Source organism: Amblyomma mixtum, chromosome 3 (genome assembly GCF_055824585.1).
Source record: "Amblyomma mixtum isolate Tamu chromosome 3, ASM5582458v1, whole genome shotgun sequence".
Taxonomy (NCBI): Eukaryota; Metazoa; Arthropoda; class Arachnida; order Ixodida; family Ixodidae; genus Amblyomma; species Amblyomma mixtum.
Window position 1 is genome coordinate 30,734,761 of NC_143014.1, and position 12,330 is coordinate 30,747,090.

Here is a 12,330-nt window from a genome sequence, read left to right on the forward strand (position 1 = left end):
CCTGTGGGGCCCCGCACTGAGACGCAGCAACGTACATTGCCCTTGCCTCTAAGGTCCATTCGGCACGCCTTGAGGCAAACACGTCGTTGGGTAGACAGGGGTTTCTTGGAACCATTCCAGGAGAAATGTGGGTGCTGACTTCTTGCTAACGCCGATCTTAACACCCCGCAAACTTCTTAATCTCCTCCGTCCACCTAACTTTCTGCTCTCGTCTCAACCCAGCCTGCACTTGTGTTCACTTCGGCACATCGAATAGGCCTGATGCCGTCGTCGTTCCGCCAGTACCTTCTCAGAAGCGAAAATAGGAGGGAATGAAGCCAAAAGAAGGAAGGAAGAAAGTTCGCTGAAAAGTTCGCTGGGGGAAGCGGTGGCGCCAAGAGAAATCACAGGTTCGCCAACGGGGAAGCGAGCCGTTCCATGATGGCGGCCTCTGTGGAACCGAAACTAATGGGCGACGTCGCGGGGGTATGTATCCATGGAGCGGCGGTGAACACCAGGTTGAAACGAGTCTAGGTGATAGCATAATACAGGATAGAGCATGAGAACTTCAGGGAATCTAAGTGCGAAAAACACAGGGCGAACGAAGACAGGGCAGCAGCAGCCAGCGGCGGCGAAGCGAAAGGTGGCCCCGCAGGAACTAGGAACTAGGAGCTGCGTGATATACGTCCACACGACTCGAAGGAGAATCTAGAGGTTTTAAAGTCAACCGACTCTCTGGCCATTGGCTCATAGCCAAAATGCAGAAGAAAAAAATGATGGTCGATTTGAGTACTTGGTGCGAGTTACGTGTGCTTGCACTTCGGTTTTCACTTCGGCTCCGGGTTCAGATCAGTTTTTCATGAATGGAAGTTGCTTAGATTGAGATAATGAGACAGTACCCATATATACGGAATTGGTCATTCTCTTCATCGAATTCATAGATTCCAGGGAGTCCTCATACAACTCCTGGCGCATTGGTGCAACGACTGAGCTGCAAGTTAAAGTCAAGTGCTTGAGCATTGTATTTAAGCAACATCAGAGGAGGAGGCTGTGAGAGTGGAGTCCACGGCGGCATCCACGGCGGCGTTAATTCAATATGCACCTAGCTGGTGAGCGCTGCTGAAGCGCATGGATAGCTTTGAAGCAACAGTGACCAAGGTCTTCTACCTGTCATCTTGGCATCTCGGCGCGCGCATTTGTTTTGTTCTGATTTGCTTCCGTTTGCATTTCTTCGCGAAGGGCAAGACTTCACAGCTTCCCTCTAGCAGTATACAAAGCCGCGCGGACGTAGTTTCCTGTCGCTATAATTAATCGCGCGTGTCAAACACTGTACGAGCAGTCGAGGTGGGACGCCCGGCTGCATATAGTCCGAAGTACCACAAACGGAGCGTTCACGTCGCGCGCTCACTACCTGGTGATGAGCGAGTGGAATGGCAAGCCTGCCTGCTCGATGAATGCACAGAGGCTCACAAGGCACACCTGTCCACGAGTGCGCACGGTCACAAGGGCGACTAGAAACTGTCCGCGATGATGCCCAGCGCCCTGTACGCCGCGAATCTCCAAATGCGGCACAGCGCAGGAGCAGGAACTCCAATGCCTCGACTGCACCGCATGCAATCACATGAACGCGTCGCCGAATGAAAGTCGCTGGCGCTCGTCTTTCCCCGGGCGACACGCAGCCGACGTGCATTAGAAGGATCATCGCGCGCTGGAGACGCGACGCCGTAGATCGCGCGCCGACAGTGGAGATGCGTTCTACTTGCACGATGCGTGGGTACGGGCATTTCTGACGCAGATGATCGTGGATCACCGCCCGGACGTCTTCAAGGGTGAGCGGAACGTCGCTAGGAGGAAGCTGATGTGCGGTGCGATGGCGACATCGTCGATCCCCTCGTTACCGGCGGTGCCGCAGGGACCGGGCGCCCAGTGCACACGCACGAATACTGCATCGGTGCTCTCCGAGGCGCACAATCTCGGACAAGCGGTTAGAGAGTGCGAATGTGTCTCAAGCCGCGCGCTTCGTTTCGGCATTTCGTTTCATCGCGATAGTAACTTTTCTTCACAGTCACCAGATAACTCAAAGTATTTCGCGGTGCACTTCTTATCCTTATTTTAGCGTGTGCTTTAGAAACTGACTCGACTACTCAAGTACAATAAGTCAAGAGACATGCAGCAGGTATAACAAGCATGCACGAACCTTGCTCAGTCCAGAAAGCTATGTTGATGGAGGCGAGGTCCCGTTCACGGTCCACAAACGCCTCGCGAGATGGTGCATATCCTGTCTAAATGTCTCCTTGGTTCCTTAAATCTAACAGGTGCCAAGGACCTATTCTTCATATACCGTTGACACGATGCCTGTCATATGGCGAGGCACATTGCTGGTCACGTACGAAGCTTGCAACGGTTTAGTCGTACCGCCAAAGAAATTTAGCGCGAATTCTTGGACTTGGAAACAGGCCGCGACGCCGTGAGAAGCAGACGACGCACGCCTCCGTCGCCATAGCAACGCAGCGCATGCGCAGTGGGCAGTGGGGGTGCGATCAAGTGCTAAACGTGTCTCCGGGCAGTCCAGACAAGTTCCGATGCTAAATTATTGATCGAAAAAGGCCGAATATCATAAGCTACCCTGAGGTCTGTGCTTGAGCAGAAATAGACCAGCGGTTTGCGCAGAATTGCGCTTCACTATTCCCCTGTCCCCCTATTCCTCTAATCCGCAGGCTCCTCCTATTCTGAAACTCCCCAGTATCCATGAGCACGGCCGCACACACCCAGCGTGGGGCGGTCGTCTGACGTGAGCCGTGGCCGGGATTTCTCGGCGAAACAAGAACTTCGTGCAATGCACAGAGTTTCTCAATATTACCTACAGAGAAAGCAGGCGGTGCTGCATTTCATCTACCATGATGAGGCGCAGGAATGCCGGGAAGATGAGTTTTCGTATTTGGCTTGGCTATTGCTGGGCACAAAAAATGGATTCGTTCTTAACAATATGACTTTTCTCGCGGCAAACCTCGAAGAAATGCTGCGAAAGTTTGCGTACCAGCCTAACACTCCTGAGCTCGGATTTTCTTGTACGTACATTGTCTGCAACACGAGACAAACTGCGTCCGTGCGTTGCTTTCATTGTCATTTATTCATCAAACCAGCGCACTTCCCTCTGGTACGACACACGCTATACAGTCTTCAACTGAAGTCGTTTGGAGCTCCGCTGCTTCGTCCTTGCCTGCGGGGGTCCTCTGCTGTCCGCTTCTTGTGCGGCCTTGACACCACTATCGATGGCCATTGCTGAGCTATCTTATGTTTTGAACTGAATATCGCTGCATGCGCTATCGAAGAGATCCGCCATCGTAGGTCTGCCCTGTCCCGTTTGCGCTTCCTATATTGAAGATATGCTATAGTAACAGCGCGCTAAAGAACCAGTGGCAAAAGTGACGGACCAAACTGCTTAAAATTATTAAGGCTTTCTAGCCTTACCCTTTCTTACAGACGATTAACGCAGCTTTATTTAGGTTTTACTGGACGATGATCAGCTCGGCATTAGTCGCCGGCCTTCAGTTTTAGGCAGTTTTGACCCAGTAGTATCTCTGGGTAGAAAAACTTTTTTTTTTATACTGAGTTACGGCACATGAACCTATTCGAAGTCAATACAGCTCGAATATAATGGCATCTCAGTGCTATGACTGACAGAGTAAAAGCCATTTAGGACAAGATTTCGCATCAAGAGCCATCTGTGTCAGCTTTAATTTTCTAGAGGACAAACTACAGCTTACAGACTTTTATTAACGGACGCTATGAGAGTGCCTCAACGTTTGAACAAGGCATCTCTGGAGAAAGGCACTTATAAAAATCTAAATGAACAGGTGCACCAATAAAAATACAATTTTTTGTGAAATAAGAGGGAAAGGAAAAAAGAGGAAAATTAAGGAGCTACAGGGAAGCTCAGCCAGAAGGTAGAGTCGCGGGGGTGACCAGGATATGCTGTTTATTGTGAGTGTGCGAGCATGCGTGCAATTCGTTTATGTTGCTGTTCTGCTTAAATTGCCCAGGTTAATTTTATGAAGAGGTATTTTTTTTTGCGTGTTGGATGATTGGCTTTAAGGGCGGCAGCAGCTCACAAATCTTCACTTGCTCATGTCATCGTTATGTTGCATGGGTTACGTCGATCTATAGTGAAAACGTAATTCACCGTGCAGTCGAGCGGTGTGCGTGGAGCCTGTATATCTGAATATGGACGCTATATATGGCTCGATGCTGTGAATTCCGGGGTGGTGGCACAAAAAGATTAGGAACAGAGTTCGTGGTCTTGTCACTGCGGCTGCGGCAGTACGTACGCCGAATTGGCGCCGCTTTCATGCCAAACATATTTCACTGTTAGTGTGTTGTGAAAATCACGGTACGCCGGGATTCTACAAGAGAGCTGAGTCCCCCTGGTTGAATCGTCTTGACGGATTTGACGTCACAGTGCTAATAGACAGGACGGACAGTGCATGTGTTTGTCTTCTCCTCTCCCGTCCAGTCTGTTATCTCTGTGACGTCGTACCGGTCAATACCGTGATTCCGTGCTGTCCTCGAATGACGTCAGCCTGCGTGAAGATAGTTGTCGGCTGGAAGTAGTATGGGAAACTGAAGAGCCAAGGCCCGTCCTGCTTGTCTTTGCACGCACATCGAAAATAGCTCTTCTGCTGCTATCTTGTCTGCGTCGTCTTTGGCCCAGCCGAGCGGCAGCAGATTCCCGGACTACCATGCCGGAACCAACTGTGCCGTCGCCAAAAGTGAGTACCTTCACTGCGTGTTCTTGATCTAGTTCTTCGAAACAGTAGCAGGTGTACTAAATACTTAACCACCGCCGAAAGCCTTGGAGCGTGAAATAATCTGCCACGTCGTTCGGTGAAAAACAGCAGGTGGTCGAAACTAATCCATAGCTCGTTACTACGCGCCGCAGCTACAGGCACCGTGTAAAACGTACAAGTGTAGCTTTGGCGCGCAAAAAGGCAATAATTTTTCCTTGCCGCTCCAATCATTACGCGACCGGAACAACTGTGCGGTCGTCGTAGAAGCCAGCGCTTGAGCGCCAAAATCTCGTCTTGCTAGCTGCTATGCAATGCGGGATTCTATGCTTTCAAGGTGCACATCGATTTTGCTTCTTCACGGGCCAGGCATTTTATTCCTGCATTTTCTTTTGACTGAAGCGTCCAGAAAGTAGGCACAATAGAAAGGACGGCGCATACACACTGGTGCCAGTGTGCGCTCCTTCCTTGGCTGTCCTCGTCTTCTGGTCGCTTTTCTCAAAGGAAAATGGTCCAAATGTCCGCTCTTGGTACGAAGAAGCACATGGGACACAGATAAGCGGACTGCGTTGCGTGAGGTTTTCTTTGTGGTCATCCGGTTCTCTATCAGTTCTAGCTTCGCTCGTGCCGTTGAAGCGGTTTACTTCGCACTCGCTTTTAATACGCTGACAGCGCGTAGGGCATTTTGCGCCCCATGGGCTACTCTGGGCTTACTTGCGCGGTTATGCTTGCTAGATATAGCCTGCTGAAAACAGCGCCTGATGCCACCGGGCCCACAGACCGTGACGCAATAGCGTGGCGGTGCACTGACACAGCGGCAAAAGCATGAAGTGCTCGCACTCGCGAGGGTTTCCTCTCCATTCGGCGGCCGAGATCTTTGAAGGGCTTCACTCCGGTAGGTAAAGCCGAGTATCGCCGTGTGTGCAACATGACCTTCGGGAGAGCTGCAGGGGCTCTGGTCTGACGTCACGGCAGGCCGCGTATCACGAGCATGGCTCTGGCAGGTGATAGCTAAGAGTTGACATGGTCAGGCACATATTGTTTGTAGCGTTGTGCAGCGTCACGTGACATGGCCGATTTGAGAGGAGCTGCCAACTCGGGCTTCTCAAATCAGATGGGAGGCCAAATGGAATCAAACCCTCCAGCACCCTTCCATTCCGAGCCGTTCATGCTCCCCCAGGTCATGCTGGCACGGTCGTATAGCTTGGTTAAGCGGGGCTTTATATGGGCGTTAACACACTAAAGCTATCGCGCCATATCCTTAAGACGGAGCTTAAGTGCCTCCCTCCAATTTATTTATTTATTTATCTGCGCGATAACAATATTCAGCAGAAAATCCGGCATCGGAGTTGTGAGCGCAGTAACAGGTGGCCCACCTGCTACCTAGGTCACGTGACCTTGTGACGGCATCACAACCCGCCCACCGTGGCATGTGGCAATTAAATTAATGACCAGTCGGGAGAGGTTGCCGGCGGTCTCAACAGAAAACGAACGAACGTGGGCTGTGGTCTGGGCTGGGGGCGGATAGACGGCTTTAGGATGGCTGGTGCGGCTTGATTGTCGATGAACTGGTAAGATTGCTGAAACACTGGCGTATGGTAGAACTTGTGAAAAAGGCGAAGCCTAAAGATGCAGCGTTGCTTTTCAAGATTAGTAAGATTAGCCCGTGATTTGAGTGCAGTGACACTGGAATGATAGTAGTCTGAGAAAATAAACCTGGCAGCGCGATTTTGAACAGCTTCGAGGGTGTTAGAAAGATTAGACTGGTGGGGATCCCAGACTGAGCATGCGTATTCTATTTTAGGTCTGATAATTGTAAGATAAGTAAGTGTTTTCACGGATGCAGAGGCTAGGCGCAAGTTTCGACGGAGGCAACCAAGAGTGCGATTGGCTTCGTTAGTAATGTTCATTATATACTCTGACCAGGTTAGTGTATTTGAAAGGGTGACGCCAAGGTATTTGTAAGAGTGGACAGATCAGATTACCGAGCCACAAATGGTGTTACTGGATGCGTGACAGTTTTTCCGACGCTGAGAAGAGAGTAAACACGTTTTCTTAGTGTTCTCACGGCCATGGCCACTAATGGCCACTAATTACAGAGGGGGGATAAAACACAGAGAAAAATGCAGCAATTAAGTAAATAATAAATGTCACCTCCATATAATATAGCTAATGCGTCACGAAACTGCTGATATTGTTAACGCCGACAGTTTTTGCAGGAAAGTGGTCCCTATCGCTTGAAGGATGTTCGAGGCAAAACAACTGGTTGATTGAAACATTCGCAGTTGGGTGATTGAATGCCCACTTTATGACGATGGAAGCGCCGCGGTAACTGTGTTATGGTGCTCGGCTGCTGACCCGAAAGACGCGGGTTCGATCCCGGCCGCCGCAGTCGCATTTCTATCCGGGCGAAATGCTGGGGGCTCCTGTACTGTGCGAGGTCAGGGCACGTTAAATAACCCCAGGTGGTCGAAGTTATCCGGCGCCCTCCACCACGGCGTCCCTTATAGCCTGAGTCGCTTTGGGATGTTAAAACCCCATTAAACCAAACTTTATGCCTATGGTTAATTACATACATTAAGTGACCTAGGGATGGTTTGATTACGCAGAGCGCGATGATGGGAAGCAGGGCAGTAGGAAACGCTTTCCTACGGGGTGCCAGGGACGGCAGGCAGAGATGGAATTTCATAGCAGTTAAACTCGTTGTGTGGCTATAATTCGCAAACTGTAATGAAACAGACCGGTGTCAGTCTAGAGGCTGAAGATGTCAGGGGCAAAGTGCTGCTTTGGAGCCCCAGTGTAAAAGGAAGGAAAGCCCAGAATCTCCACTAATTGTAAAGTAGTTTTAATTCCGAGGGTTGGTGTGTAGAACGCCGGTACCGGTACCAACCAGACGTCACTCGGGCTATGAGCTGGTCTTCGTCTGCCTCATTGCTAGGCCGCGTACACCGACTCCGGTCTATTCCATTACACAAGAACAAAACAGCTATTTTGACCTATCTGCTATCTCGAGTGAAGTAGCTGGATCCTTATTGCCAATGTCCCTTTCTAGTGTCGCAATATGGAGCGAGAGAGACCGGTTCAAGTTTGTACTGATGTAAACGCCAAGAGGCGTAAACGATGTGGCGGATTGATAGTTTTTGCATGAATTTTTACTTAGCATTCTGCTGCAAATTTAAACCATGCAAGGTGATCGGGCATAGTGTTGTAGAAGCCTGGAAGTTAAGCTAGATGTGTGCTTCAACAAGCGTTGACTACCACATTTTAAGTCTCGCTTCAGTGTTAGTGCGTCATGTCGCACTACTAAGGCTAACAGTAAATGAAACTTAGTAGCACTACCTACACAATCCAGTCATTGCGTACTTACTGACATCCTTGAATCCAAGCTAGACCTTTGAAAGTAAATCAGCGTACTCTTACCTGAAAACGCGGGACCTAATTACACATCTGCACCGTCAGCTACACGTTTCTCAGTGTGTGCTTAGCTAAGCCATCCTTTATCACGATCTTAACACCTCCTTCTCACAGTGGGCACGCAGCGCCTCCGAATGTAGTTTCCCCTTAGCACGATGTTCTCTGCACCAAGTGTTCACCACGTACTTACCAACAGCACCAACTTTGCTTTACGATACCTTCGTAAAACAATGGAGAAAACAAGCTGTGACTCTTGTGTTCTTTTTTCAGGTTCAACGCCGAACTACCAACGCTGCTGCTATCGACTTCAGCCGGTTGCTCCACGAAACGGACGCCAGCGTGTTCGAGTCCCCACAGAGCGCACTGACGATCTTCGAACTCGCCGACGAGCTGTTCCGCGGCAACGACGACGACATCCCTCCGCTTACGGCCCCTTGCAACGGTGATGGCGAACGCTCTCGATGCTGGGCACTCAACTACCAGCGAATGTTGAACAAGATGCTGAACGAGCGTGGTGTCGAATTGCTCGAGATACACGAGAGCGCGTTCCTGTGTCAAACGATAAGCTGCCCTGACGTTCCCCAAGGCACTGAAAATGTTATGATCTCCATTGTTCTCCTTTGGTTACTTCGCCAGCATCAATGCATTCGAAACGTCATCGTGAACGCGTCCATTATGACACCTTATCCCCTTAACAAATTTTGGAGCCTTCTACTTATAAGCAAATCAGTTAATAGTGTCGAGCTTCGGGATGTCGAGAAAAACATGCAGAGTTTCTCCATTCACCGAGTGTTCGATGAACATGCGGAACGACTAACCGCACTAGTAGTGGTGGGTTTCTACCTGTCTGTGGAGGACGCAACTCACCTTGCAGCTTTCGTGGCCCGCAACAAAGGTCTAAAGAAGTTAGCTCTCGTAGACCTTTACCTAGACGCAGCCTCGGTGGAGGAGATTTTCGCCAGAATCGAAGATCACGATGGACTCGAAGAAGTAGAATTCACGGCTCCTCGAAGGCCGGCTGACGGCAAAAGTATTGCCCGCTTACTAGAAACTCGCGCCAAGAAACTGCGCTTAGGTGGGGAATGTGACTGGGAACCGTTCTTGGATGCTCTTGTAACGAACGTCGATCTGGTTGAACTTGTGCTTGCTTCCCGCTCCACACTGGCTTTCTCTCTGCATTGCCTTGTGCGTGCTGTGAGCATTAGCGAGACTCTGGAGAGCCTCGAGCTTGTTTTAGACACTTCCTGGGCGACAGACGACGACAGAATCTGGGAAGAACTTGCAGCCATTGTGGGGCAAGCACGCGCTCTATGTGTACTACGAATCAGTGTGTCCAATCTGAGGAATGTCGCTCTGGAACTCTTGAAGAATGCGATTGCCAGGAACCAGACTCTTCGAGACCTTCGCTTTGATGGGTGTCAAATCTCTTGCCACGGTGCTATGGAGCTGTTGGAGGGTCTAGGGCGTAACTCGACACTACAGCTGCTCGACCTCAGGGAACTAGGCGGAAGGGGAAGCGAGTATCGAGAGTTGCTGCAGTTTATGGTCGACAATCGCTTGTGTGACAGAGTCTCAGTCTGCTACATGGGCTGTCAGGCGTGGTTGATAGGAAAAGCCATCACAGACAACGGCGTTCGATTCCGAAATTTTAAATTCCGTTGCGTGTACGGCCCAGAAGCAGACATCGTCTTCAGGGCTCTTCCTTGCCTCAAGGACACCCTGACCACCCTGTCTATCGACTGTAACGAAGGGATGTGCGATACAGGCGTCGAAGCTCTAGCCAAACTGTTCAGAGACAGCCTGATCTTAGACAACGTCAAGCTCGACTTTCCCTCTACTCCGGACACATCACTGGTTTTGCTGCAGGGTCTGGCAGAGTCTCGCTCGGTCTCCTCTCTGACCCTGAATGGTTGGATGATCGGCGGGACGGACGACGTCGTGCCGCTTGCTTTTCAAGACTTACTCCGCGTCAACTCAAGCATCGTGCAATTGACTGTCGTGCAAGGAGACTTGGGCGAGCTGAACGTGCTCCGGAAACACCTGGCAGCAGGTCTTGCCGTGAATCACAGCGTCTCTGAATTGAGCCTTTTGCACGGCCCAGAATGTCTAGAAGTGTGTGACGCGACCATAAAGCAATCACTCCGCGTGAACCGGACGATGGCCTGCTTCGCGGCTGACTTGCTTCTGGGCGCGAAACTCAGCAGAGCAGCTGTGTATTCGCTTGGGTGTATAGTATCGTGCAATTCAATGAAGACTATTCTGCGCTCCCATACGAGCTTAAGCAACGACGTCATCAATGAGAAACTTGTGGGAACCCTTTCTGCTATTCGGAGCGAACGATTGCAGGTGGAGCGCCTGTATAAGTTTGAGGCACGCCGCTTGGCGCCGCCTCATAACGAGGACCAGCACTACGACTTTGAGAATGAGCTTCTCAGTGAAATAGAGAAATATTTGAACTTATGGAGTGTTGCTCTTACAGGGTGACTGTCTGAACTCTGCTACATGCTCGAAAAATACGTTCGGGAACACTTCACTGTGTATGCGCTACTGAAATTGTACCTCCTTGTCTGATTTTTGTACCTATGAGTTCTTTTCTGTGCTATGTCCATTTCACTTTTAAGCACGGACAAATGCCCTATATCTTTTCGCCAGCCATTATACCATGGAAATTTTACTGCTAGTAAAATTGAGAAGATATTCTTTTTGGTGTACTTTTAATGTCATGTTTAGTTTGGAGAACCCTAAAATATACCCGTTTCAGAGAAGCCCGCCACTAATTTTAAAAATAGTTTTCGATGCAAAGAGCAGCTTTTTGGGCGTAGTAATGCCGCTGCCGGCGGACGTCAGAAAATAGAATCATGTTAACTTGTAAACTGATTAGCTAAATTATAATAGCTGACTTCCTAATTATTACAGGCAGGCGCCTGATTTCAAGTAGATTTGTAGCGAACCGTTAGTAATAGCCATATCACTTTCTAAAATTTTGCGAACGCAATTACCCTTGCCGCTGTGGCTCAACTAATTTGGACAATTTCTTGCTCCATTCGAGAGAGAGAGAGAAAGAGAGAAAGACACACACACATAGCTTTATTTGCCACAGGTGTCGGAATTAGGCCAGGTGGCTCCTGTGTAGCCCCCCGGTAGGGGCGACGTCCTGGGCCCACGAAATGAGTGCGAGTTTGAAAATAGCGCGCCTGTGGAGAACGCAGAGTGGCGTTCGTCAAATCGCGTCACTCCGCGGCCCACCCGCTACCTGACGATATCTGCCCCGCACAGCCCCGCCAACTCTGGAGCAGCTAAGTGGCAAGGAGCGGGAAGCACCGCAACGCGGGCGGGGCAGATATATTATACAAAGCATTCAATTCAAACTCCACAACGATCACACAGTACAACAGTGATGACGTCACTACACAATTCCTTATTGGTCTACAGGGTCTTGGCGTCATTCCGCCATCATTACGTAGTGCCTCTGAAGAAAGAAAATAAATTGCGCTGAAAAGAAAAATTGTCGAGCCGGGACTCTAACCGCTGCCCCTTCAAAACATAAAGGGGCAGCGTGCGCCATGAGAAGGGAGCGCTAGCCCTCGACCTCTAGGGAACTTGCGTTCGACTTGATTAAAGGGAGGCATTGTGTGTATTGTGGAAAGAAAAAGTAAAATAAATCGAAATAAAACAAAATGAAAACGAAAATAGAATAAAGAGTGCGTGTCTGCGAATTGATACCCGAAGAGGACCCCAAGCAGCTTAAGGGACCAATTAACGCTATCGAGTTATACCTTTATTGCGGAGTGTCCCCCGAATTTCTATGTCAGTACCCTAAAGCCACAATTCTAGCTCGCGAAGGGGGAATGAATGGCCACACTCAATCAGGAGACGATTGAAGTGATCGAGGGCATCGTGGCAACGTCTTGCTTGGCCAGCCTGTGGTCAGACGTCCAGAAGCTATCTTACTCGCCGTATGCAGATTAGCTTTCGGGTTGATTTCTGGTTGTAGGATCAATTTTATTTTGTTTCGGACATTTTTTAGTAATTACTGGGAGGGATACCACGCCCTCTAAAAATCTAAGCTATAAGACGAGCATTGAGTGCCAGTAGTGTTCCCTAGTTCTTCGGCAACAGCTGGAATTTACTTCTTTATAGTGCGTCAGTCCGT

At 49.7% G+C, this 12,330-nt stretch overlaps 1 protein-coding gene across 1 annotated transcript; it reads left to right on the forward strand.

The window, feature by feature from the left end:
* The first annotated feature begins 4,541 nt into the window (after window positions 1-4,541).
* On the forward strand, window positions 4,542-10,806 carry LOC149349550 (uncharacterized). The gene is made up of 2 exons (XM_089576790.1): window positions 4,542-4,748; window positions 8,448-10,806. The coding sequence occupies exons 1-2, from the start codon at window positions 4,719-4,721 to the stop codon at window positions 10,659-10,661; spliced, it is 2,244 nt and encodes a 747-aa protein (XP_089432916.1). The 5' UTR covers window positions 4,542-4,718; the 3' UTR covers window positions 10,662-10,806.
* The last annotated feature ends 1,524 nt before the right edge of the window (window positions 10,807-12,330 follow it).

Coding starts and splice junctions, on each gene's coding strand:
- LOC149349550 (XM_089576790.1), top strand. CDS start 4,719: ATGCCGGAACCAACTGTGCCGTCGCCAAAA. Junction 4,749..8,447: donor CAACTGTGCCGTCGCCAAAA/GTGAGTACCTTC, acceptor TTCTTTTTTCAG/GTTCAACGCCGAACTACCAA.